Source organism: Parasteatoda tepidariorum, chromosome 1 (assembly GCF_043381705.1).
Source record: "Parasteatoda tepidariorum isolate YZ-2023 chromosome 1, CAS_Ptep_4.0, whole genome shotgun sequence".
Classification (NCBI taxonomy): Eukaryota; Metazoa; Arthropoda; class Arachnida; order Araneae; family Theridiidae; genus Parasteatoda; species Parasteatoda tepidariorum.
Window position 1 is genome coordinate 109,266,587 of NC_092204.1, and position 26,384 is coordinate 109,292,970.

At 30.5% G+C, this 26,384-nt stretch overlaps 1 protein-coding gene across 1 annotated transcript in view; it reads right to left on the reverse strand.

Annotated features, from left to right (window-relative positions):
* LOC107449100 (cGMP-specific 3',5'-cyclic phosphodiesterase) overlaps positions 1–26,384 on the reverse strand; it is a gene marked incomplete in the record, with an annotated part of 371,784 nt that overhangs the window by 99,129 nt on the left and 246,271 nt on the right. Inside the window, 1 exon segment of the mRNA XM_071185055.1 lies at positions 13,185–13,343. Within this exon segment, the coding sequence (XP_071041156.1) occupies positions 13,185–13,343 (159 nt within the window).

Genomic DNA, 26,384 nt, shown 5'->3' on the forward strand with positions numbered 1-26,384 from the left:
TATATATAGATAAGTTCAAAATGAAGATAAAACAAAGGAAAATTATGGAAAAATGAAAAAAAAGGGGGGGGGGGAATAATAATTAAAAAAATAACAAACAACTGATTAAAAAAGAAAAAAAAGAAAAAGAAAAAAGGATGAAATTTTTTAAAAAAGAAACGGAAAAAAAGATATAATCTTTTCATCAGCCCACACGATTATATCCACAAAAAAGAGTGCTTTCTGATATTGCATCAATATAGCCAAAGCAAAATATATTAATACAATAGTGTGAGGAGCACTCAAAAAAATGTTTTTACAAAAATTACATCAAATAAAATCGAACACAATAAGTAAAAATAACACATAAAAACAGAAAATTAAATAAAATAAAAAGAAAAAACAGTTTAAAACAAAAACTATAAAGCGAGCAGCGAAATCAGATGTACTTACATGAACGGGAAATTTTTCAAGAATGATTTAAAATTATTTTCGCAACAAGATTGCCAGATTACAAAATATGAAAACAAAAGCGCAAATTGAGTGAAACTAAAAGGGTTTTGTTTTAAAGTGCCGTTCTTACTGCATTGCTGAAGTGAATTGTTATGCTGTGCATTGATTTGTTAGTTACCAATGATGGGCCCAAAATGGATGTGCGCAAGGTAATATTATACTGGATAATTTAAAGAAATTCGACCATAAATAATTTTAGAAAATAAATATTTATTTAAGAAAAAATATAAAATAGAAAAGAGAAACATTAATTAGCTATTTTGCAAATAATTTTAGCCACGGATTTGCACGAAATGTATTTGCACATGGAAAAATTATATAAATTATAAAAGAAAAAAAAAATTTTCAGATAATTTTAACACGGATTTGCCCGAAATGGATTTGCACATGGAAAAATTAATAAAGGAATTTTTAGTAAATAATTTTACCCACGGATTTGCCCGAAATGGATTTGCTGCTAGAAAAATTACAAAAATTAACAAAGAAAAAAATTTTTAGCAAATAATTTTAGCCACGGATTTGCCCGAAATGGATTTGCACATGGAAAAAGTGTATATTTTTTTATTGTATAATTTTTCTTAACTTTTTTCGTGTTTTCTTGTATTTATTTATTTTGTTACATATCCGTGAGCGAAAGAGAGCCATCCAAGTACTAATAATTGAAACTAATTTAGCTAGATAACTAAAGAAAACGGACTAATGTGCAATAAAGTAACGAAATGTACGTTTGCTCCACGTTAAATAAAGAATAATGGTCGCTAAAAATGTGGAATGTTAAGCAGCAAATAGCTTTATATTTTTAGAGGTTTGCAATATTTTTGAAATTAATGATCACAGACTAGATTAACAGCGCCTGGAATTGTTAAAAACTATATTCCATGTTTTAATTCAGTTCCTTGCTTTTAATAATGGAATGAGAAGTATATTTTTCACTATTTCTTTTCCACAAAAATCGATAAGGAGCTAATAATTCATAAACAAAAAAAAAATCAAGTATTTTCGCCTTTTAATGTTCTATAAGAGTTAGTAGGTATCCAAAGTTTATTAGACCTAAAGCATTTAAACAATAAGTAATAAAAAATTTCGAGTTTTCAGAGTCACGTGCTTCAGAGTTACTTGAGTCGTATGGGTCAGTTTTTTTTATTACTTGCTTCTGAACTTTCAAGCTTTGCGGTGTGAAGGATAGTAACCCAGATAACTATTAATAACCTATTGGACAGTGCTTTGACAGAATAAATGACGATGCAAGGAAACATACTGATATATTATGTCACCTTTTAAATATCTTTTAAATCTAGAATTACGTGTATGCAATTATTTAAAATTTAAGTGGGCGGTACATCTTTGATAGCATTTTTCTGAAAATTCACTGTAGATCGTACTTATGTTGATTTTATTTTTGATTACAAATCGTAAAACCTTTTGGAGTTGTAATATATCCTTTAAAATTATCTAGAAAGAATGGGGTGGAATTAAACGAGATTTGGTGATAAAACACAATTTACGTTTTAAGCAAAAATTATTGTTAGAAAAATGATAGTATTATTGAATCGGAAGTAAAATACTGTTAATAAGAAACTACGAGTTTTTAATAAAAATAAATATTATTTTTATTTTATTACTCTTAAAAGGATTATAGTCAAAACTGTAAGTCAGTCCCGGAAATTTTCGAAGATCATGATAAAAAAAAACAGAATATGTTTTTTCTTTTGTACATTTTTTTACATAATTTTCAGTAGAAACACGAGTATGTTGACTAAAGTCTAGATGATTGTAAGGGGATAAAAAACGAAGTTTTCGTGATTTACGTGAAACTGAAATTGTGAAAAAACATAAATATAAAAAAAAGAAAATGATTTTTTTCCAGCTATATGTTATTTTCCAGCTATATGTTGTTATCCAGCTATATTAATGTTATTTAAATAGCCATAGAGCCGAACTGAAATCTCATTTTAGAAAATTAAGAAACTAAAGAACAGGGATTTCTAAAAACTTGAATCTGTAAAATGGGATTGAAAATCATGCTTCAATAGCGTACGGCAAACAAATATTAATAAAATTATTTAAAATGTTTATAACTTATTTAAAATTTTAACAATTGTTAAGTGACTAATTGTTAAGTGAAATCATTTAAAGATTACTTAAAAGTTTTTTGAATTATGTAAAATTAATATTGAAGGCCGCAAGAAACACTGCAAAATTTATAATTATAGAAATTAAAGGTATAACATTTTATCGTCTTTTCTTTAAGTTATATGACGGGTTTTTTAAACTGTTAATCAAATAAACCTTGAAAATACACACTATCTAAATTAAGTTTCCTAAAAGTGATCATTAGTAGCAATTATGAACGAATAATTCTGAAAGACTTGTAGCACAGTAACGTCCTCACAACGCATTTCTCTAAGTTTCTGTTTTTCTTAATAGAGCCCTCTTGCAATATCAAAAAAAAAAGTTAATGTTAGAGATCTGAAGAGTAGACACTACAACTACTCGACCAATGCTTGTTTTCCTATTTTCTATCAATATTAAGATTATTTTTATAGTTTCCATGGTTAGATTTTTTTTGCTTCACTACACTTAAAAATATTGAACTGAGATAAGATTGTGTGAGTTTATGCTTCGTAAAGTCAATAAGAGAAATGAAAATAATTACTCTACCATTTTTTTTTTACTTTGACAATTAAATGAGTACGTCCCATTACTACCGCGTTGCTCATTTAGTGAGAAAGTGTTTCATATTTGACGACGCGCTTAAAAATAAATGCGCCACTTTTTTCCATACTCAGGCCTTGAAGTAGAAATTCTTAAATGCTTTAATGTGGTATCAAACCAAGTTATGAAAACATTCTTTTAAAAAAAGAAATATTCTGCGATGCATTTTACGACTATTCTCGCAAAAATATTTTGTATTTCAAATAAGAAATCATATTTTCTTAAATGTACAATAAATATTGTTTCCTGCCATTGAATATAACCAGCAAAAATTAAAAAGGATATCCAATTTAAGATTTAAAAAAAACACAAAGAACTTATTATTGTTTTTACGAAAACTTTTTACTGTGCACGTGACGACAAATATATATTTTTTCTTTTTAATAGAACATCCTCATAATTTAAATTTATATTAAAAATTCATTCTATAGAAGTATAATCATTCAAATTAAAAAAAAAATAATATTACTATACAGCGCTGTGTGTATTATGTTCAACCTGATCTTTACTTTGAAGTGATCGCTCAGAGGACGTGCAAAAAAAAACAAAAAAAAAAAATTCTGATTTTTGGTCTCCAAAACGTTTCCAACTAATTGACTGGCGCCAAGAGAATAAAATTCGACTCGATGGAACACTCAAACCTTTATGTCTTTGTGATTACTCTATCAACAAGATAACTCCTAAATACTCACTGTTATCATTTTTAGGCGTCAACAATACAATAAATGACGTAAGAAATCTCAGTGGCTCTGAGTTTTCACAAAGGAATTTCCTATGTCCCTTCATTGGCTCCATTTTTTTATCGCCTAAGTTAGGAAGTTATGGGAGAGTTTTCTTCGCCTAAAGAAGGGTATCGAATTTTTAAGCCACATTTAATTCTAAGCGGACATTCATAAATGGTTGGTGCGGACAAATCCGCGCTTCAAAGGTTCTAAACATAGAAATTGTTATTTTAAGCGGTGATTGATAAATAATGAATGTTTATTTTATGCATCACCTACCAAATTGGATATCTTCTTAATTCGATCTTCTAAAAATAAATCTTAAGAAATTAGTTGTTCGTTTGACAGATATTTGTGTGAGAACTAGCATGTGTGATGTTTATCAATATAACCTCATTTCCCCTAATAAGTTTTTAATGTAATTTTCTGTTCAATTAAAATTCTAGTGCAAAATGGTTCAATGAACTTGTGCTTCCTGTATTAAATTTATTGACTCGTATTTTTCAGTAATCTATTTATAAAAAGAAATATGCTAATAACTTAATCAAACAGCAAGTGATACGTTACGATAAATTAGATTTTTTAATTAAGTAGCAAAGTATTTATTCTTACATGAAAAAATACTAAGATTTGAGCGTTTAAATACTCATTCATTAGATTGTTGATACAAATTCTCAAGCATCAAAATTCTAATTCCTAATTCTCAAGTTACCATACATAATAACAACTCAAAAATCATTTTTAAATCTTAAAACGCTAATTTTTAAGCGACAAATACTTAATAAGTGCCAAAATACTCATTTTTAAGTGACAAAATAATAACTCTTAAATGTCAAAACCCACTCTTAGGCTTCAAAATACCAGTCATGTAGTGTTAAAGTATCAATTTTAAGTAAACGTCAATTTTTTAATACATAAGTATCAAAATAGGAATTCTTACGTGTCAATATACTAACTCTTGTGCAAAAATACGAATATTAACTTAATTCCATTATAACGAAAATTATGAGCTCATGCAACTTCAAAGGATTTGGACAAATCCCCCAAAAGAAGTCCCTGAGAAATTGGCTGATAGTATAAAAAGATTTAATGAGCAGAAATGGGCCAGATTGTTAAAAAAATGATTTATTTCATTTTTTTTTATTTAAAAAAGTTTACTGTAAGAAGCTGAATTTTATTTACGACTTACATTTCTTCCTTTCTTCGAAAATTATATGAAGCATAATTTTCTCATTAAAGTTGTGTGTTAATCTAATGGATGCAACACTGTAATTGGAAAGCAAATCAGATCCGACAATGAGATATGCGATTGGACAGGTGCACAAAATAAAATGCGTGTTAGCAACCGGAGGTGGAATCTTCTCAATAATTTGTGTAGCAGCCTGACAGTAGTTGAATCGGTCAGTAGTTCTTCGTCATCTATTGCCAAATTATAGCCGTATAGTTCAATTGATTTTTGATACATGATAATATACATGATTTCATAATTTTATTATTTATTGCTTACCAATTAAAAAAGTTTAAGCAATTTGAACGAAAAATATTTAATCTCTGTCGAAGGGAATGAAATACGAAAATTCAGATGTTTTTTTTTTTCTAAAAGTTTCAAACACCATACAACCGGAATCGTGACTAAAAAAATACAAAGCTCAAATCTACTAAATAATTACTGCTACTAAAAATTCATAGATGATCTTCTCTGTATGATTTAAATGAAACATTTATGAAGCACCAATGGCATACGTGACTTGAAAATAAATTACACAGAGTTTGAAAAATATGTATTAGCCAACTGGTAAAAAAATACCATTCTTTCCAGAATTATTTCTTTTAAAAACTACAATCATAAGTGTCCCTATCCATTTCAATGAACAAGATTCATATGATCTTCGGCACGAGTAATGTCCCCGCCCTACAATAGCCTTTCTTCTTCTCTAAGAAGAGAAGAAAAAGATTGTCCTTCTCTTACGAACTCTAGCTAACTAATTATCATTTTGATCTTGTTGGGGATAAAAAAAAATCAACCTAGTGTTCATCTCAATGACAGATTGCTTTCTTTTCACCACTCAACACCAAACTATCGGAGAAAAAATGACTTATGTTTCATACAAATGAAATTTGTTTTTCTCTTGTTCATCTTGTAGAAGAAAATGAATAGCGTTACGCTGAGAAACGCCCCTTGTGATGCAGTATGCCTGAATTTTACATTTACAAATCAAAAACATAATCCTTATTATGGAGAATTTGTATCTATTTAGATCATAGATTATCAACCTTTTTAACGTTGCCGCCCCCTCAAGGAGCCAAAAATATCTCAACGTCCCCATTTGTTGAAAATCCAGTTATTGAGAGCATGGGGACGGGGTGTGTGTGTGTGTTGAATTATAAAAAGCATCATTTTTACGCAATTTTTTATCCGTTAAATAAGTTTGGTTTGTTTTTTAAATAACGTGTACGTTAATTTGATACTTTTCTCTCCTCAGGTAATTGCAGTCTAATTGTCATAATCAAAATAAATACGGTAATGAAAAAAATACAACAATGAAAACTATGCTTAAAAAGAGTCATTTGTTCTTGATGACATAATTTAAAAAAACAGCCAAAAACAACTTCTTTACACTAAAAAGTAATATCAATGAAACAATCAAGTAACTATGTCAATGGAATGATTGTACTTGATGGTTCAGAGTCAGTTTCTTAACGTTTGGTTCAATATTTTTAGCGAGGTAAAGAAGCAAGTCTCTTCATTGCTCAATTTCGAGTCAATTTCTCTTTCTGTGACTAAATCCGTAACAGCACTGAATCCATGTTCGACAAGGTAGGAGAAAGGGAAGGCAATTAAAGAAATTATGACGTTAGTCCACAGTCCAGGGTAGAGGTGACTGACGTTACATTGAAGCCGAAATTCTGTGAGACGATCACTATTTCAAAGCTTCATAAGTTGAAAGTTTGACCAATTTCTCCTTATCGTGAGCCGCTGCTGTTTCAATATTCACAAAAAGGTTCAGAACCGATTGAGGGACTTCCAGGGACAAAACATCTTTAAAACGGTCCGAAAAGTCCATGTAAAAAGATTTAAAGTGTTGACAATATTCTTGTGACAATATTCTCGTGTGTCTATCAACAGAGAGAATTTCGTCATTCCTTTTAAGATGCGATAAGATTGGAAATTGGCTGAACTCATTCCTACCAAAATTCAGCTTTCATGATTTTTTTAGAAAGGTTAAAATAACCGATTTCGTAGGGATCAAATTGAGCTTAAAGTTGTAAATTAACGCCAATAAATTTTGAAAATAAAACAGTCAACGTCAATGTTTAATTCTATTTATCTGTCTCTCATAGCTACATATCTGCCTTCGTGAAAGCACAGAGTAGAAAAGATTCGAAAACCTATTGAGACAAGCGCGTTTGGATAGCCAGTTAATTTCGGTGTGTAGTAGCAAGCGATATTCTTCATCATTTGTTTACACAACTATCTGAATAATCAATCGTTGAGAGCATTGTTGCGAATTTTGTTGACAGCAGATATGACATATTGCAATGACTGATGCAAACAATCACCGAGATTTTTTCGTACTATATGATGTCTGTGAATCCCGCAATGAACAACTTAAACCGGACCCACGCCAACAGTAAAGCCTACATTGCTTGGCAAGGTTGATTTATCAACTTGAAGGGGAAATTCGTTGAATATCAAAAGTCTGCATAAGAAAACTTCAACGTCTTCAGCCATTTCATCAATTCGTCACCGCACTGCATCGCTACTTAATGAGATATTTCTGATTAAATTGGAGGAGACTGGATGGTGCAAAACTGTTTTTAAAACTTCTTTGACAGCCGGCAGTATAACTCCTTGCCGTTGGTATGAGCTGTCCCAGATTTAGCAATTAATTTTGATATATTATAAGACGTTATCAATCCATCGCCGCATTTTTGTGATGAGGTTGCTAGTATGCCTGAGACCGTAGGTGCCTTCAGAAACTTGTCTTAGATGTACGTAAACATGACAAATTTTATTTTGATTGTCAGGAATATTTTTTTGCAAATGCTCCTGCTAACGGATAGGTTCCATTCCCTCATTGGATAAAACTTTGTTACAAAACACACATGGGTAGTTGAGAATTCGACAGTTGTTGAACAAATCCAAAATTCAAGTACGCTTCTCTGTATTAACGGCACTTCTTTATGCTAACCGACATCGTTAAGGGAAGCAATATACAAACAATAAAGGGCAATCAACTATTTCTTCAAATTAACAAATGATTTACTATAAAGACCTAATTCGCCCACATACCTGGCCAAATAAATAATGAAATCTTATCGAAACTGGGGAAAAAAACTGTAAAGAAGCAAGCAAAAACCATCATCAGAAACAAGAGTCGAACATTCATACTAAAAGCGCATGCACTTCAATTTCCAACAAATGGCTTGAATGAGTCAGAGGCAAAAACTACTGGCTCATGAGGTGCGCTATGCTGGTTCGAATCAGAGAATAGGTATCGTATAAGTTCATTTTATTGCTGGCACAAATGGTGTATCAGATAATCCTAATTTATTATATTAATTTAATCTTTTTTTCTTTAATATTAATTTTGGATTAATTTTATTTATTAAGTAAATCTCAATTTAATAATTTTATTTGGGAGTTTTAAAATTAAGTTTGAATGACAAAACATTCTCATCGCCCCCCTACCGCCCAAAACATACCCAACGCCCCTCAGCATACTCTCGCCGACCCCAGGGGGGTTGTATCGCCCCAGTTGAGAAGCAGTGATTTAGATGCTTAGAATTGGCAAAAAGATAAAACGCCACACCTGCTTCATTTCTTTACTTTTTCTCTTTTATTTCTTAATGTTATGTCTCGAAATATATAAAAAAAGCTACTGCACTTCGGAAAGCGTATTTTTTTACTGATTTTTTGAGTTATTAGTTTTCAATAAATTAAAAATGCACAAGCTTTATACTCGAGCAATATAATTTAAAAGTTTTAATCGAAAATTGTAGCAAACCTACTTGTATATCTATTTAATATTATTAAATGACACTTTACAAAACAAACTTGAAACGTTTCATAATAAAACGACAAGTCTCTTATTAATTCCTCAAGTTACTAATAATCGCACTTAGTATTATAGTACCGACGTAACTGTCTATTGTTTAAACTATTTTATTTTTACTTCCATTTTAATAAAGTCTAATTACAACACAAAATAACCTTATTTTCTTTGAATTGGTCTATATCATTCAATCAATTAGTATAAACTTAAATCAATTGGTACAAGTACAACTTAAAACTTTCTAAACTAATGCATACTGGCATACTGAATAAACAAATAACAATTTTATTGAGAATCATCAAAACAAGCTGCTTACACATACAAAGTAAATAAAAAGGCAATCACTTAATATTCATTTACATCTGTTTTTATAGATTGAAATGTACTCCTTGTTTTCAGTTTATGACTTATCTTAAGGATGATATTTTGTTTCATAACTTTCTTTTATACCACAATACATTAAATATCAATATATGACAGTAAAAGTCTAGGTGTTATACAATTCCATTTTCATTTATATTTTGGCACATTAACTCCAGGACTCTTAAAGTGCTTTCCAAGTTGAAAGTTGAGCAAATCAAGTAATAAAGGCATTTTAGTTATGCACACTTTTTAAATATAAGGGGATAAGAAGATACCGACCAGTTGCAAAGATAATTTATTATCTCTATTTTCATTTGGAAACGAAAACAATTTTCGTTAGTTTAAAATGCTAATGACACTAAAATTTTTGAGTGAATCTAATTTTTTTCAAAACATCAAAATAAGCTTTAAATTTAGTTATATAGTATAACTTCCAGGAAGGACCACCTCCATTTACGACCACTTTTGGGAGGCCCAGAATTTTTTTCATGGACTTTGTGTTGAAAAAAAAACTTTAGGAAAGACCATTAAAACCTCTCCCAGCGACCGGGAAAACATCTGCACCAAATTCAATAAAGGTCAAATAAAGAAACACGAAAAAATATCATTACAGTAAACTTGACAAAACAGATAAGTAGATTAAAATGCATTCAAAATATTTGTGTCAGGCAAAGAGAGCTTTTGTTGACGATACAGCCTCATGTTGTAGTCAGAGTGCACCAAAGACGATGCTATCAATGATTTACTCGTAGAGTTGAAAGTTAAATTCAAAACAAAAGTTATTTTTAAAAAAAACAATGCATCTCAAATAAACAAACCTCTTCTAACCTTTTAAAACTAACCATTTTTTATGATATAAAATTAAATACAAACTGAAACAAAAACCATAATTGTTTCTTTAAATATAATTCTATCATTCATAATTGGTAAATTTGTTTTCTTATATATCTCTTGGGATCATTTTTACAGACGCTGAATTTTATTAATCGATCCGTATTTTCATGACGCCAACAGAAGTGGCATTTCCGCACAAAGAAAATGACTCTGATTGAAATTAAAATCGCTTGCGAAAAATCATGTACCTTCGATAACAATTTTGAAGTCAATATAGGTAGCCTCTAAGAACTACCAACTTCCATCAACGACCATGAAACTAGATTTATCGAGGAAACTACATTTTTTAAAACATTGAAATAAGCTTAAAATTTGAAAATACATTTTACAATTTTACATTCAACAATTTTACAATACAATCGCAAAAAGTGTCGAAAGGTTTACTCCGAAGGGTTATAGTGTGGGGCTAAATATCTCTAATGAAACTAGATTTATCGAGGAAACTACATTTTTTTTCAAAAAATTAATTTTAGCTTCAAATTTCATTATACATCATCAATTATATTGACATAAGTGTCAGCTGAATTTCTGAAAACTGGCGGATCTAAATATCTAAAATGAGAACGGATATTGGTGGAAATTACAATTTTTTTAAAGCATTAAAATAAGATCCAAATTTATCTACATAAAGATTAACAAATCATACTGTAAACAGTGCCTGATGTATTTCTGTTCATTATTGTTGCATATGGCTAAACATCTCGAACGAAACAAATTTTTTTTGAAACATTTAAAATAAACTTCAAATTTACTTAAAGAATATCAATCAGATTATAAAAAGTAAAAAGGGAAGAATGTTTTTGAACTATTGGTGACAGTGGCTAAGCATCTCTACGAAAATAAATATTGAACGTTGACTAATTAAGATTTGAAGAAAAACAAAACTATTAATCAAATCTATCCATACAAAGTATGCGTTGGTATTTTACTGATGAGTAGATGTATATTGATCATTAATGACTGTTATTATCTTATACATCAGGATAATTATAGCTAAAGTGTGCAAAAAAGGAAGCAAAACGAACGTTTATTCAGAAATTACGATAAATGTTTGGATAAAATGAAGAGTAGCTAATGTTATTTCTGTACCGATCTCAACTGGTTCTGGTTCTTGTATCATCAATCTTTTCTGCGATAAATATTTGAGTCATATTAATTTAATACAGAGTGTTTGTATTTTTTTTCTGTTACTTAAAGAAAGAAAATGTTTTATAAAATGATATATTTTGAATGCACAAATTTTAGAATTCACAATAAAAATAAATTCAGAACAAGGAACATTAATTCTCATAATATTTTTAATACGCATTAAATAAAAATAGATGCAAAGTTTTAATTTGATTCAACTTCACCCCGAATAAAAATGGTCTCCTACATTAAAAGAATAATAATAGATTATATGATTCCTGAACAATATAATTTTCTAGAACTTTCACCTTATTCAGAATGTTGATTCGACAAATATATCAAATTGAACTCTTAAATTATTTTTTAAAGTTTCTTAATGAAGCTTCTCATTTTAATGGTTTTTTTTTTTCTATGACAAATTTCGAATAAAAGTTGAATCTTATATCAAAAATAGGAGTTTGGCCACTTGGGTTTCCTCCATATCTTGATGATTTTACCTCGCTTACCTAGCTATTCTCTTATAAAATAAAATCCAGAAATGATCATAATGTGTCGAGTTAAATGGCTACACTAAGTAATTTTAATAGTGGTATAAGCAATGCGAGACACAAAAGAATTAAAACTATGCCATGAAAAAAAGTTCTTTTAAGTGTTTCATAGTCGTCGAGTAACATGTATTTCATCCTCTAAGGCAGGGGTGACGAAGCTTTATGCACCAAAGTGCCATTTTTTCAAAGAATTGTTTAATGAGGTCATAGACGTGCCGTCAAATAATTTTGATTTCTTGATTATTGGGAAAATAATAATACTGAATTCTATCAACTCAAAACTCTTTATTTACTATGAAAAAAAAACATTTTGTAATGTCTCAGTTATGCGTGTAATTCAACCTGAAGTAACATTAGTGTGACTTCTGTTGTTGCAGATTAGAAGACAAATGACTTATATTTGGTTGTAAGATGCTAGTTTAAGCAGAACTGTTAATGTTTTTTTGCTAGTTATTTATTGTTAGCTTGTTTATTGAGTTTATTGAGTTATTGTTTTTTTATCATTAAATTGTTAATTGGTTTTTTTTTGTTTTTGTTTTTGTGAATTTTAATTTAACTATTCGGCTGCGCCCCCTGCCCGCTAACGCTCGCCAACCCCCAAAAATTGCTACTCAATCTTATATGGTTTGCTTCGCAAACAAAGCTCCCTGCACTTGCTTCTAACTTAGGCACATTGCAAATGCACAAAATTCCAAGAATTCAAAACAATCATTCAAATCCATATAAAAACCTTTTTTTAAAAAACAAAATTAGTTTTATAGGAAAACGTTTCTCTATATAACATAAAATCATAATGGTCTGACACCGTTTTCCATTGTTGTCGGCGCATTTTTATTGGCCGGAAAATCACGTGGTAGGATCCAGTTTTCCCCCATTCATTTCCATATTGCTAAGGTTGTCATCAGTAGATCACACTTGGTTCTGGTTATTTCAGTTTCCGTTTTTAAAAGCGCTATATGTTGAGCCACCTCAGCTAGATTTGGCATACACACATTTTTAACGGCAATCATTGGTCGACTTTCTAGCGTTGCCATTCGGGGAGTTGTAATGAGGCTTTTTTTGTCGCCGTGTAAGAGAAATATTTATATATATATAGATTGCTAATATGCTTCATAGTGAACTTTGTGATTGGTGGCGTGCTCAGAATATTGTGTCGCGTGCCATAAATGGCACGCGTGCCATTGGTTCACCATCCCTGCTCTAAGGTGAGTATATTCAATTTAACGTAGAAATCAAATGTTGGAAATCATAGGTTAAACACTCACCTCTTCATCTTGATCTGTAAATTGATGATCACCTGTGACTTTATTTATACATTGTGCAACTCCAATAACGTCCCCTTGGAAATTAAGAATGGGTTGACACATGACGCTTATCGTGCGGTAACCTGTTCGTGTGTCTATATCTTTGTTGAAGCGAGAATCCTAAAATTGAAAAGGAAAAAAATTAAGCAAAATTAAAAATATATACTCATTTTTGTATATTGATAATTATTTTTTTCTTACTTCATATCAAATAAAGTTAGCAGTTATTTTAATGTCAGATATGGATAGGCAAATATTAAAACAATATAGGGTAAACCAACCAGTGAAGGAACACTACCCAGTGAAGGAACATTTCATATATATTCATTAAAAATAAGAATTTGAAAGTTTTTCTTTAGATTGATTGGTAACAATAGCTTACTGCCAAACAATAGGAAGTCATCTAGCAATGTTTTGGATTACCTGGTCAAATAGACTTCTCTGGAAAAATTTTTGAATTTGTTATTATCTCTGCAACACCTTGTTTCTTTGAAAAAATTATAAGGTGAGTGTTTGTATTTATATGTTTGAAGTGGAATTAATTGCATGTAATAGTTTTATTTTTCTCACTGTGAAAAAGAGAATTCAAAATATAGTTATTGAAGTTACGTTTTATTTTTTTTAAGCATCATAGCATAATAAAGTACTGAGATAAGGGGGTGTTTATTCACTGGATCACCAAACGATGAAAAACCAGTGAAGGAACAAGTGTTCCTTTACAGGTTTTTTTTCTAAGTTAATGAAAATAAAAGATAAACTTTAATTTTCTTGTACCTTTAGTGATGTTCCGCATCAAAAGTATGTTAAAAATACGAAAAACAACTTCTAACCAATGAGGGAACTTCCTTTACTGGGCATAGATTTCCCAGTGAATGAACAGTATGTGTTAATATGTTGACACTATAATTTTCAATTCATGATTACAAAAAAAAGTTAACATTTTCCAAGCATTTATGTGTTACAATTTCAAGAATAGGCTTATATATTATTATGTATGGCTTATAAATTCATAAAGAGCATTAAAAAATAACCAAAATTAAGTGTTTCTTTACTGGGTGTTCATTCACTTGTAAGAGCTGTTCCTTCACTTGATCTTCTGACTACTTGTTATTTGAACCTCCAAAACTTTAAAACAATATTATGTAAGTTCTCTAAAATTTTTTTGCATAATTTGCAATTAGTAACAAATATGTTGACACTGTCATTTAACTAAAATTACGAATTTTGAAATAAATGTGATTTTTTAAAAGGCAAGCGAAGCTTAAGTGTTCCTTCACTGGTTAGTTTACCCTATATAGAAATTAAAAATTGATCAGGAGGCCGATAAACTCTAGGAGTTGTTTTCTCTCTTATAAGCTTTCCGCTCGCTTATTGCACACTGATTTGTTTAATCTATCTTTGTACGGTACTCTGTTTTAAAAATAGTTCTATAGCTATGTGTAACGAGCCCTCATCCCCAGATGTCAAACCCCCTCATCCCAGAAAACTATCCCCTGATGGCGCCGCTAGCGCATCAGAAGTATTAACTTTTTATTTTTAAAAACTAAAAACAGTAGATGTAACGTAACTAGAGACGCGCCATGCAGCGCTAATACCTAACTCAATATTTTCATCACTTTATAATCATCATTTACCATTTCATGTAAATTCATCTTCATCTATTTGTAATTAAAACCAATAAAGGTTTATGAATAATCAAATTGTAAAGGTAAGGTCTAAAGGTAAGTGGAACATTTTCCGCTATTCATATAGAAAGCAAGAGATCATTTTAGTTTGAACATTTTCTGGCTCCCGAACAGGGACCTCCATTAAGAGATTTCTTGTTTATTTTCGATTAGAAATTTAGTTTCATAGAATAGTGACTTTAAGTGTATAAGTAGCTCGTTTATATATTAAGAAGAAAAAATCCAAACAAAAACGTACTACGATAAGGTCATTAACAACTAAGTTATTAACCAAAATCGAAAACATATATCAAGATGATAAGGTAACAATGGATGAATTGGATGAGTTAATGTCTGAATTAATGTTAAAACAAGAACAATTGAAAGAAATTGATCTCGAAATTCTGATGGGTATTACGGATGTAAATGAAATCGATACAGAAATTATAAAGTGTGATGAGTGTTTGACAAATATTGTACGAAGTAAAAGCAGATTGAAAAGAAAAATAGAAAAACTGTTGACTTCGGTAGTGTCTCCTGCGTTAAATTCGAACATTTCCGAACCGAAGATAAATACTAATATAAGAATAAATGAAACTTCTTCTGTGAAACTGCCTCTTTTAACTATAGAGAAATTTTCTGACCATCCTTCAGACTGGCAAAGATTTTACGATCAGTTCGAATCTGCCATAGACAAAAGCACTGATTTGTCGAATGTTGAAAAGTTTAATTACTTGAAAACATATGTAGTAGGATCAGCTTTAGATGCGATTGAAGGATTCAGTTTAACAAATAATAATTATGTATCAGCAATTGAAACATTAAAAGAACGCTTTGGCAAGAAAACGTTGATAATTAACTCTCATTTGAATAAATTGTTGAGTTTAACCCCAGTAGAAAAATCAACAGATATTTTTTCATTAAGAAAACTTTTTGATTCTTGTCAAACTGAAATAAGATATTTAGAATCTTTGGGAATTAATCAGGAAAATTACGGGGCTTTACTCTGTCCTATACTATTAAATTACTTCCCTCAGATATAGTGTTAGAAATAACTAAAAAATATAGCAATGATGACGAGTGGAAAGTATCAGAGATCCAGAAATTTTAAAAACAGAAGTAATTAGCCGAGAAAAAGCCACGGCCTTGAGTTTGTCTATAAAACACGAGTTTCAGTATGCTCCCCCTTCCTCTCCTCAAAGCGTAGCAGTGGAGGCGAGAATTCGAATAAGCAAAATAAGAATCGCATATCAACGGCGTCAGGTTTATTGAATGAATCGTGTAATAAGAAAAATCAATGTATTTCTTGCGGTAACGATAGACATAATTTATGGGATTATAATGAATTTAAACTGAAAGAAATAAATGAGAAATGGGATATTTTAAAGAGGAGCGGTAGTTGCTTAATTTGTTTTCGCTTTGGCCATACGGCTAAAAAATGCAGGAGTTTTGTAAGATGCGATATTTGTTTTAGACGTCATTATACATTTATGTGTCCGGAAAAGAAAAGTTATAGTAAAGTGGAAAGAACGGTTTTATCGAATGAAACTTGTAATCCGGAAGTATTAATGCAAACGTTAACAATTCGCTTAATAAACGGACAAATAGAAATAGTTATACGCGGATTGATAGACCAGGGGTCCCAAAAGTCGTATCTTTTAAAAGAAACAATAAATAAAATAGGTTACAAACCAATAGGGCAAGAAAACTTAAACCATAGTCTTTTCGGTGGATTGCAAAGAACTAATCAGCATTATAAATACAGAATGTTTTTGAGCGATTTAAATCGGGATTATTTTTGTAACTTTGAAGTTTATGATCAGGAAAAAATTTGTGCAGAAATTCCTAAAATATGAGACGTCTCGTGGATAAAAGAAGCAAATAAGATAGGAATTAAATTTTGCGATTATAAAAACATGGAAGGGTCGAATTCAGATACTAAGGAAATTGATTTACTTATAGGAGCCGACGTTTGCGGTAAACTTTTCACAGGTATTATTAAATCGACTTCAGAAAATTTAATTGCATTCGAAACGCGATTAGATTGGACAATTATGGGTAAAACTCGTGATCCTGAAAACAGTAATAGTACCAACACAGTTTTGTCCCTTCATGTGGCTTAGGCTAATTGAGTTTCGTCATGACATTCGTCGTCCAAAACTCAAGGTGGGAGGATGTAACGAGCCCCCATCCCAGAAAACTATCCCCAGATGGCACCGCGGGCGCATCAGAAGTATTAACTTTTTATTTTTAAAAAAACTAAAAACAGTAGATGTAATGTAACTAGAGACGCGCCATGCAGCGCTAATACCTAATTCAATATTTTCATCACTTTATAATCACCATTTACCATTTAATCTAAATTCATCTTCATCTATTTGTAATTAAAACCAATAAAGGTTTATGTATATAATCAAATTGGCGGTCTAAAGGTAAGTGGAACATTTTCCACTATTCATATAGAAAGCAAGAATTCATTTTAGATAGAACACTGTGCAACGTCTAAGTAAACAACTTTGCAAATTAAAATAATAAAATATCTAAATTTCAGCTTTTAGTGTCTCAACAATTTTAAGTTTTTTATTCGTACATTAACTGGTAAAACAGATGAAAACCATATAAGCGGGAAAGATAATAAAGAAAATACTCAAAATTAATTGTTTCATTTTTTATTTACTCAATTTTTGCGGCAGTGTTATACATGCGTTTCTTTATTTTTCATTATTTAATGTGATTTAAAGGATATTGCTTATTAAAAGGAATTATTATTATGAACCAAATTATAACTAAAATTTTTTCCATCTTAAAGATAGAAACATTTAACAAAACGATTTTGAGTTAAAAAGGATAATTCAATGTATTATAACAATTCAATTCATATAAAAACTTCAAATTCATATATTATAACATAATAAAAGAATTCTCTAATAACATTCCTTTGGCAGGCGTCTACATGATCTCATCTTTCTCTGACTACTTGACCCTCTCATAATCTGCTCAAACCTCTCTTAACAAAGTAGACACTTTAAGATGAACACTTAGAGTGATAAGTTTCATTATTCTCTTAATCTATAAGATATTACCGCATTGTGTTTGCTTTTTTAAAAACAATCTCCGGAGCCTCTTTTATCTAAAGTTTGTTATAGTTAATAAATGTATTATCATCTGTTACTCACGGATTTGCCCACGAAGAAGTACTCTGATTTAAAATTTAACTATTTTCAAAAGGGGTCTGCGATATAGTTAAGGTTATTTATATACTGAATTTAATAATAGTTTAAAATCTTAAGCACACAAACTACAGCAAGTATGAAGCTTTGACATCAAGTATTGGTATTGTTTATTCGTATCTCAACCCGCCCTATTCAAGGGCACACGAGAGTAGGACATACATTCTACATACAAAACATACATTAAACATACATAAAACACAACAAATTACATCAACAACAAGTATAAATGGCTTCTAAAATATAAAGTACAATGAAAATTTGGAAAAGAACAAATGAGAAGTTTACACAATAATAGAGCATTAGGTATTGAAGGAACAATGCGTTGGGAATATCAAAGATTGTAGAAGACAATGGCATAAGAAATCAGTTCAGTGATCAATGTTGAAAAATTTTGAAACATGCATATAATGTAAAGAAGAAAAAATAATAAGTTTTTCAGAGGTCTGAAAAGTCAAAAAAAAAGTTTTCAGAAGTCAAAGCTTTGGAAAATTTCGAAAGTCTGAAAAGTCAAAGAATAAAATTTGTAATTCTGAAAAGGCAAAGTTTGTGCTCAATTGTATTCGGAATGTGATTTGAGATTAAATAGGGCTTGCAAGTAACTAGGACACGATGCTGAAGAAGCGGGATGATGAGGATTGTGGCACGTACCAAAGTATGTGTTCGAGTGCCAGCAGTTAATGCAGTGGTGATCGACAGAAGTACATTCGTTAGTGTGGTGATCGAGCACTACCACAGGTGGCGCATGTTGCATAGTGGGCTTGACAGACACTGGTTTGTTTGGTGGTCCAGCCCCTGACACCAGCCGCATCTTTTCAGTATCATTCGCTTTTTGATTATGCAACGGTTAAGACCTATGAAGATGAATCTCGTTTTTAGGAGTTGGGTTGCCAGCCTATGTGAAACATTGGCTACGATATGATGTTTTTCGGTTGATGTCTTGTGTGGTATGGATTTTAAGCAGCTAATTATGTTATTATCGACAGAAGGATCACTATATTTTAGAAGAATAGAGGGGATGTCTTTATCGTCAAATTGTGCAGGTGCATTGAGAATGATCAACGATGTCAGGCGTTGTTGTTTATCTCGGAATTCGAGTTTATTTTGGATGCTGGTCGTCAATTTGACCTTGTCCTCTTGTGTGTTGAATTTAATTTCGACGAGATTTTTTGTTTTGAAGACTTTCTTTACAACAGGATTTGGGTTGGCGTCACTGATAATTTTTAATGATGTCTTCTGGATTCTTGCTTTCACCTGCAGGGATTATAATTGGTGCTGGTGTGCGAGGCATCTTGAGTGCATAACTGTAAGTGGGGATATTTTCGGATGTCTTCAATTCGGTTAATTTGTCTGAAATGCTTTTGATTTGGTTTTCTGAGTTCCTAAATTGATTGGAGTATGAACTCGGCTCGTCATAGCAGGACCGATGTGACTTAAATAGGTCTTTGATCTAGTATAAGGCCTCTCTGCAGGCTTGTCTCTGTGAGATAGGAAGTTTGAATTTGTTACTGGACTTATATTCGATGTTTTTGATTAATGTTGCGATCAGGTTATCCAGGTCATCAGTAGGATCCGAGAGTGGCCAATCTGAGACGTTCTTCGTTTCAGTGACAAGTGAGTTGGGTGAGTTGTTGAGTTGGTTAATTCAGGATCGTTGTTGATTGCTCCGTCACAGGATGGTTTGCTGCTAGGTACTGATTTGGGCAGAAGAGTAGGACTCAGGGGATTGAACGACAGTGGATGTGAGATGGATGACGAGTCTCACTGGAGAATGGAGAAGCTAAGCGGACAGCATGCTTAAAAGGGGATTCAAGAGTCTTGTGGGAAGATGGTAGATAGCTGTTGTTTCGTTCGAGATATCTGTCTCGCGGGGGCCTAGAGGTATCACTTTGGCTTTGTTGAAGTTGTTTCTCAGTCATAGCACTAGCACTATTCGAACTCATCTTTTTGCATTCGAAGGTAATGAAGTGTAAGAAAATTTAAAAAGATTGAAGAGGGGGGGGGAAATTAAAATGATGCAAAATAAAATTGGCAATGGTGAGTCCTTCCCGAACCCCCTAGAGGCCTCTGAGTAAACAGTTAAAAAAGTTAAAGAGAGGTTGAAATCCAATGTTCCATTAGATGCTGTTAATGTCTGCTGATGTCACCACCAGTCGAACGCTGAAGAGATTATACGAAAAGTGGATCCGGTGGTCAGAGCGAATATGATGAGTGGTGAAAGAAGCAGGTCTGTGACCAGGCTGAAAATCGTAAAACTGTTGGTGACAAGCAGTTAGTATTTAAGACAAAATGCCTAATTACTAAACTAATAGATATTTAGAAACAATAAGAAATTTGATAAGTTGAGCCATGGGAATTGTGAGAAAATGATCGCAAGAGATATTGGTTGAGTTGAGTTAGGTAAATAAGGAAGATTACGTTGCAGTAAAATTACATTAAATTATTCTAAACAAGTTTAAAATTTGAATAAATATTGATAAGCAAAGAGATTAGCTAATAACAGATTGGTACTTGGCCAGGGATAGAATGCATGAAAGTAATTATAAATAAGTTAGGTACAATCGCTATGTTAAAATTAAACAAACAATAAAACAATAAGTAAATTTGAACTGTTGTAAGGGTTTCAGCCACCACAGCAGATGATTTGGCGAGGGAAGGTCTGATGGACCAGTGACTAACATAAAAAAAGGCCCTAAGATATATATTCAAATGAGAAACAACATTGTACTAAATTAAGTGGAAAAATAAATGTACAGATACAAGGTAAAAAAACATTTTAATAATAAGCAAGTAAGAAATTGTTTAAAAGAGAAAGAAAAATGAGGCCCCAACATAGGTATAATAATCTGAAAAAGCATTGTCTAAACCTTTGTAGAACAAAATAACAGTATAAAATGAGATTGTAAACACTGACTTTGATATTGAAATATAACAACATTATTTTGATATTATGAATAAAACTATTAAACTAAATACAGAAAAATGTGAAAGAGAAGATGGGTCAAACGTGATGAGAAAAACTTACCTGTATTTGTCATCATGAAGTTTGTATTGATTTTGCTATAAAGAATGCAACACCATTTATAATGGAAAAGTGATGTAACTTTAAAAATAAATATGAAATCACAAGGTGGGTAAAAATTAAAAAGAAAGATATCGATCATTCACAAACAATTTAAAGAAATACGTATTAAAAATTTGGAAGGAAAGGATTAAGAAAAGATATTAATTTAAGCATTCAAAGTCAGTGTTTACAAAATGGTGAATGTTAACATAGCGAAAGCCTATACCTGAGACATGTCATAATTTAAAAGGATAACTATAGAAAGGGTATCAGACCACCGGAAATTATAAACTGAATGAATTTAGATTGGAAATCGCATGGGCGATTGCAAGGAGATGTTTTTAGATGAGAATGAAAGGGAAAAATATTAAAAATTGAAGCCAAAGTTAGCGATAAAAATCTGCTTGCAGTGGATGACACGTTAAAATGGCGATCTGGTACTCTAAGCCTAAGTCAATGGAACATCGGATTTTAAATACTCATTAAAGAAAAAATAGATCTCCCGGAGGCCGGAAAAGACTCACCAGAGATGCCTTGATGGATTACATTCTATAAATAATAAAATTTAGCAAGAAAGATTAGATATTTATTGCTTTTTTAAAACAGATTTTTGGGGACTCCAATGGAGATGCATATAATTTGATATCGAAATAAAGCAGAACTATCATCAGTTATTGGTATGACAGTATCAACATCAGCATCGTTTATGTTTTAAATTTCTGCAAGCATTTTAAAGAGGATAAAAATAAAAATGAATAATTACTTAAATGAATTTTTAATTTCATAAAATTACAAAATTATTTAAAATAGATACCAAATTATTTAAAATCGAACCCTATAACTACTCGCGATCGCAACGCTCCAGTACGGCCTCTAGCGGGAGACTGAAAACATCGGGCACTAGTTCCCACATTATCATTAGCAAAGAATTTCGTCTTTTTCTTAGCAGCAAATAAGAAGCAAAATTTCCCTAAGGAAAAGGCAGAAGAACTTGAGAAAACTAACCAGAACATTCCAAACATTAAAGCAGAACACGCCAAGCATTTGAAGAACAATTTCTCAATAATTTTTACCTTTCTATTACCAACAACATAACTTACAATTTCATGATTACTTGCTGTTACAGATGTGTATATTACGGTAAAATAATTTTTTCTGTCTTCATTCATTAAAAATTAAGGTGAAGTCAACGTTGCTTTCGTCATTCCAATGAATAAAGTGAATTCAGAACTTACAGAACTGTAATAGTTATAGAATATTCTTCTTCTTTATAGAATAGTATATATTTTTGTCTCTATATAAATCGGAAAACAACAATAAAGAATCATCCGAACTACTGGAAATAGTTTCATTTGTGCTGATTATTAATAATTTTTTATCGTTTTCTTGGTAAATATTTTCTAATTTTGAGAGAATAATTTCAACTAGAATTCAGCTATTCTGTTTTTAAGCTACTTATCAAATTCATATCGAGATCTTACAACTATAAAATTTTGATGTGTGGTATGTTATCTAAAAGTAATGAAGGGATAATCAATGCATATATTATTTGAAAATAAAATTTTCAAATGAAGAACATTTCATTTGAAATTCTGCAGATTTATAAAACAGGTGAGTGTTATGATTTTTATAATAAAAAATTTGCTTGTAAATTTTTTTTTCTTATTTGATGATAGTTATAGTTCTCTTACAGAATGGGTTTTTACGTCTGATTAAGAACTATAAGAATAATAAAAAAAGAAGCAATATGAAAGTTTTTATTTCAATGTGAAGAATTCGTAAAATCGTTTTTTATCCTAAGAATTCTTCATTTTCCGTTTTTTAGTTTATAATTTTTTGATAAAAATTGTTCTCAAAATACTTTTTTTGAAAAATTAAATGGTATAACATTATGTGTTTATGTATACTTCTTGTATATTCCAATGTTTGAAGTAATATGATTCAGAAAAGTATGGAATAAAAATTCGGTACTTACGTATTAACGCCACCGCCGCTACAGATTTGGCGGTTTTTAAGTGCCGCCAATCTACACTTAAAATTTTTGCGACAATTCATAAAATAAAACACTTTATTTAAAATCAAAATAGTTAATCGGATTTCGGTGGAAAATGAGCCGATATAGAGTTTAGCATAGATTCAAAACAATCATATCGCCATATGAACTCTGATGAATAAGATTCCAAATGAAATAACATTTCCAAAACGTACGTTTACCAAGATAAAGTTTTATGTTGTGGGAATTGGTACATTTTCGTTTTTTCGGTAAAATATTTCCCTCCTGAAAAAATAAAATTGCATCTTGTTTTGTTTTTGGCAAATCCCAAAGACGAATTTTCGTAGCACTAAAAATGGCGACAAAAAAGAATTTTTTTTTTGTTTTTGTTTCGTCAGCATTCTTTATTTTACGTTTCTTAGTTTCTAAATAATGATTTTTATTGAAACTTGAAATTTTTTGATAAAAATTGTTGTCAAAAAACTTTGTTTACAAAATTAAATTTCATAAAATTATGAGGCTTATGTATACTTTTTGTTCATTTTAATTTTTGAAGTAATATGATTCTTAAAACTATAGAATGTAAAGTTTAAATGGGCCTTTCATGTTATATCATTAAATTTAGTAAAACTATTTCTCGGGCATTAGGTTTTAACTCTTATAAGAATATACATATTTTTTTCTGTTTATGTACAAATACTTTTCCGATGTGTTTTGGATATTCCTTCTCTAATAAAAAAGAGATACCATTTTGTTTTCGTTTGCATAAAAAAGAATATCAAAAAATTTTCTTTTTTAAATTTAATTAGCCACAATAAAGAAGGAACGTTGTAATGCTACACGCTACATCAAAGACGTCTCTAAAGTAACTAAATGACTGATCATATAAAAATCGCAAGTATTCATCTCATACAACAACGCCCCCTATAGTTCGTTGCGATCGCGAATTCTACACAACTTAAACTATCACTTAAAACTACTTAACGAAATGAATCAAAATTTAACATCTGATAAATTATTTAACACTATTTCATTATTACTTGTGACAACCTAATTAAATGAATCTAAACAAATACTCTACATATAATTAACTAAACACTATTTAAATTTTTACTTCAGACAATGAATTATTTTAGATGGCTATAGTGATGCCAATTCAGATAGAAATATAACAGCATTTTCGATGCCACATATGAGAAATAAACATATAGATTAGCCTGAAACAACAGTTAACAGTTTTTGTTCTACTGTGATTACTAGTAATAATTAATAAGAAAACGAAAAGCTACTAATTATTTTGACGTGGAAGCGAAAAAATATATTTTTCACGCTTTATCAATTCTAGTCTCGAAATTTGGTTTGATGTCGGATAGTGGATTTCCTATAGAGACATCCTGTCTAGTTTTGTATTTGTTTTTGGTATATGCAAAAACTAAAAGTGTATGAAATAAGATTTATTCAGTAAATTGTATTAAGAATAGTATTTTTCTTTAAATTTTGCTTCTTCTTAATTCACTACCATTTTACTTTAATTATTTTTAAAAAAAAAACCGGAATCATTAAAAAAATAATGGATTATTGATTGAATATATGTTTAATTACAAGTTTAAAGATCGTAATTTTGTTGAAAAAAATTCTTCAATCTTTTAACCCCTTTAACTAATTTTTTTTTACTGTGTGAAAAAAAATTAAGTTTGTTTCATAAGAACTTATGTTTTCACAACGTGTAACATACGTTCTTGTTTAAGAGCGTGTGCTTTTACAAAAACTTATAGCCCTAATTTTAAAAAAAAAATAATAATAATAACATAAATCAGTATATTTTCAAGATTTGTGTGCCCCAAATCCCGTTATTTTAAATTTAAATTGAATTTGCAAAAACCTTCGATGGTAAGTATATTTGCAAAAATGTGTATTTTCTGCAAAAATAATAAATTTGAAAAATTTTAAAGAAAATTCCCTACATTACATAATTTTATATATAAGGAAAAAATTTAAATAATTTCACAAAAATGTGGAAATATGCGTTGACCTTCTCAGTATCTTTCAAATCAGGTACAATGAACGACTGGAAATGCCTTCATTTCCTTTCACACGTACGATTTCCGATCAAGAAAAAAAAATAAACAAGAAAATATTTCCTTTGACTCACAGTATCTGTTACTAGGCAGGCTAGTCTGTTTGTAACTTCCTTTGTTTGATACAAATTCTTATGTGCCAGTGTTGAATTTCAAAAAGGAATATGTGAAACCTTATTCATCGTCATATTTAAAATATTTTAGAACAACAACAAAAAAGGCTACTGAAATAAGATACCTGGTTTTGACAATAACTTATTTTAATAACTTTAGCGAGCCACGATGACTCAGTGGCTAGAACGTGTGTTTCTTAATGAAGTTGCCGAGGTTTAAATCCCAGCGGATTATATGAATTCTGCAGTTTATATGAATGAAATTCTGCCCGGCTCGAACTTATGTCTTGTGACATAAAATATCCATCAGTGATAGATGGATCATGGGTTAGAATTCCTTTGCCATTGGGCTAACCAAGGGTGAATTTCGTGGTTTTTGTCTACATGTAGCGTAAATGGTGGTCACTTCATCAAAAAGTCCTCTACGAAGGCTAGTTTATCCCAAAGTTTGATTTAGGAAAATCCCTTGTTTTCTAGGTTGTGGTTGAATTCAAAAGTTCAAAGTTCTGAAGGTAAACATTGATAGTCGGAAACCTAGAATTCTGTCTGCTATTCAGCGTCGGTTGTTAAGTAAAATAACTTACTGTAACTACTTGTTTTTGACCCACTGAAAGCTGAAACGTCAGTTGGCTGAAATTTTCTACTCCAATTAAATTAAAACTTCCAATGAATTTAGAAAAGCACTAAAATTGTATCTAAGTAAATGTTAATTTTAAATTATATATTTCTATGTTTTATATTTACGATAAAAAAATAATGGTATTTGATTTGAAAATGCGTTATTTGTTTAGTTATTAAAATTAACTAATGACGTAAATACATTTTTATTAAATAAATTAATTTAGTAAATGAAATAAACTATGTTTATGATGTTAAAATTTAAATGAAAGTTTCTTTAACATGTTTACGTGTCATATTTTCAGTCTTATAATTCTAAATATATATCTTAATGATTTTTATAGTATAAAAGAGTTATTTTCTTCTTTTAACTTGTAGAATCTAAATTCAAATTACTCAGA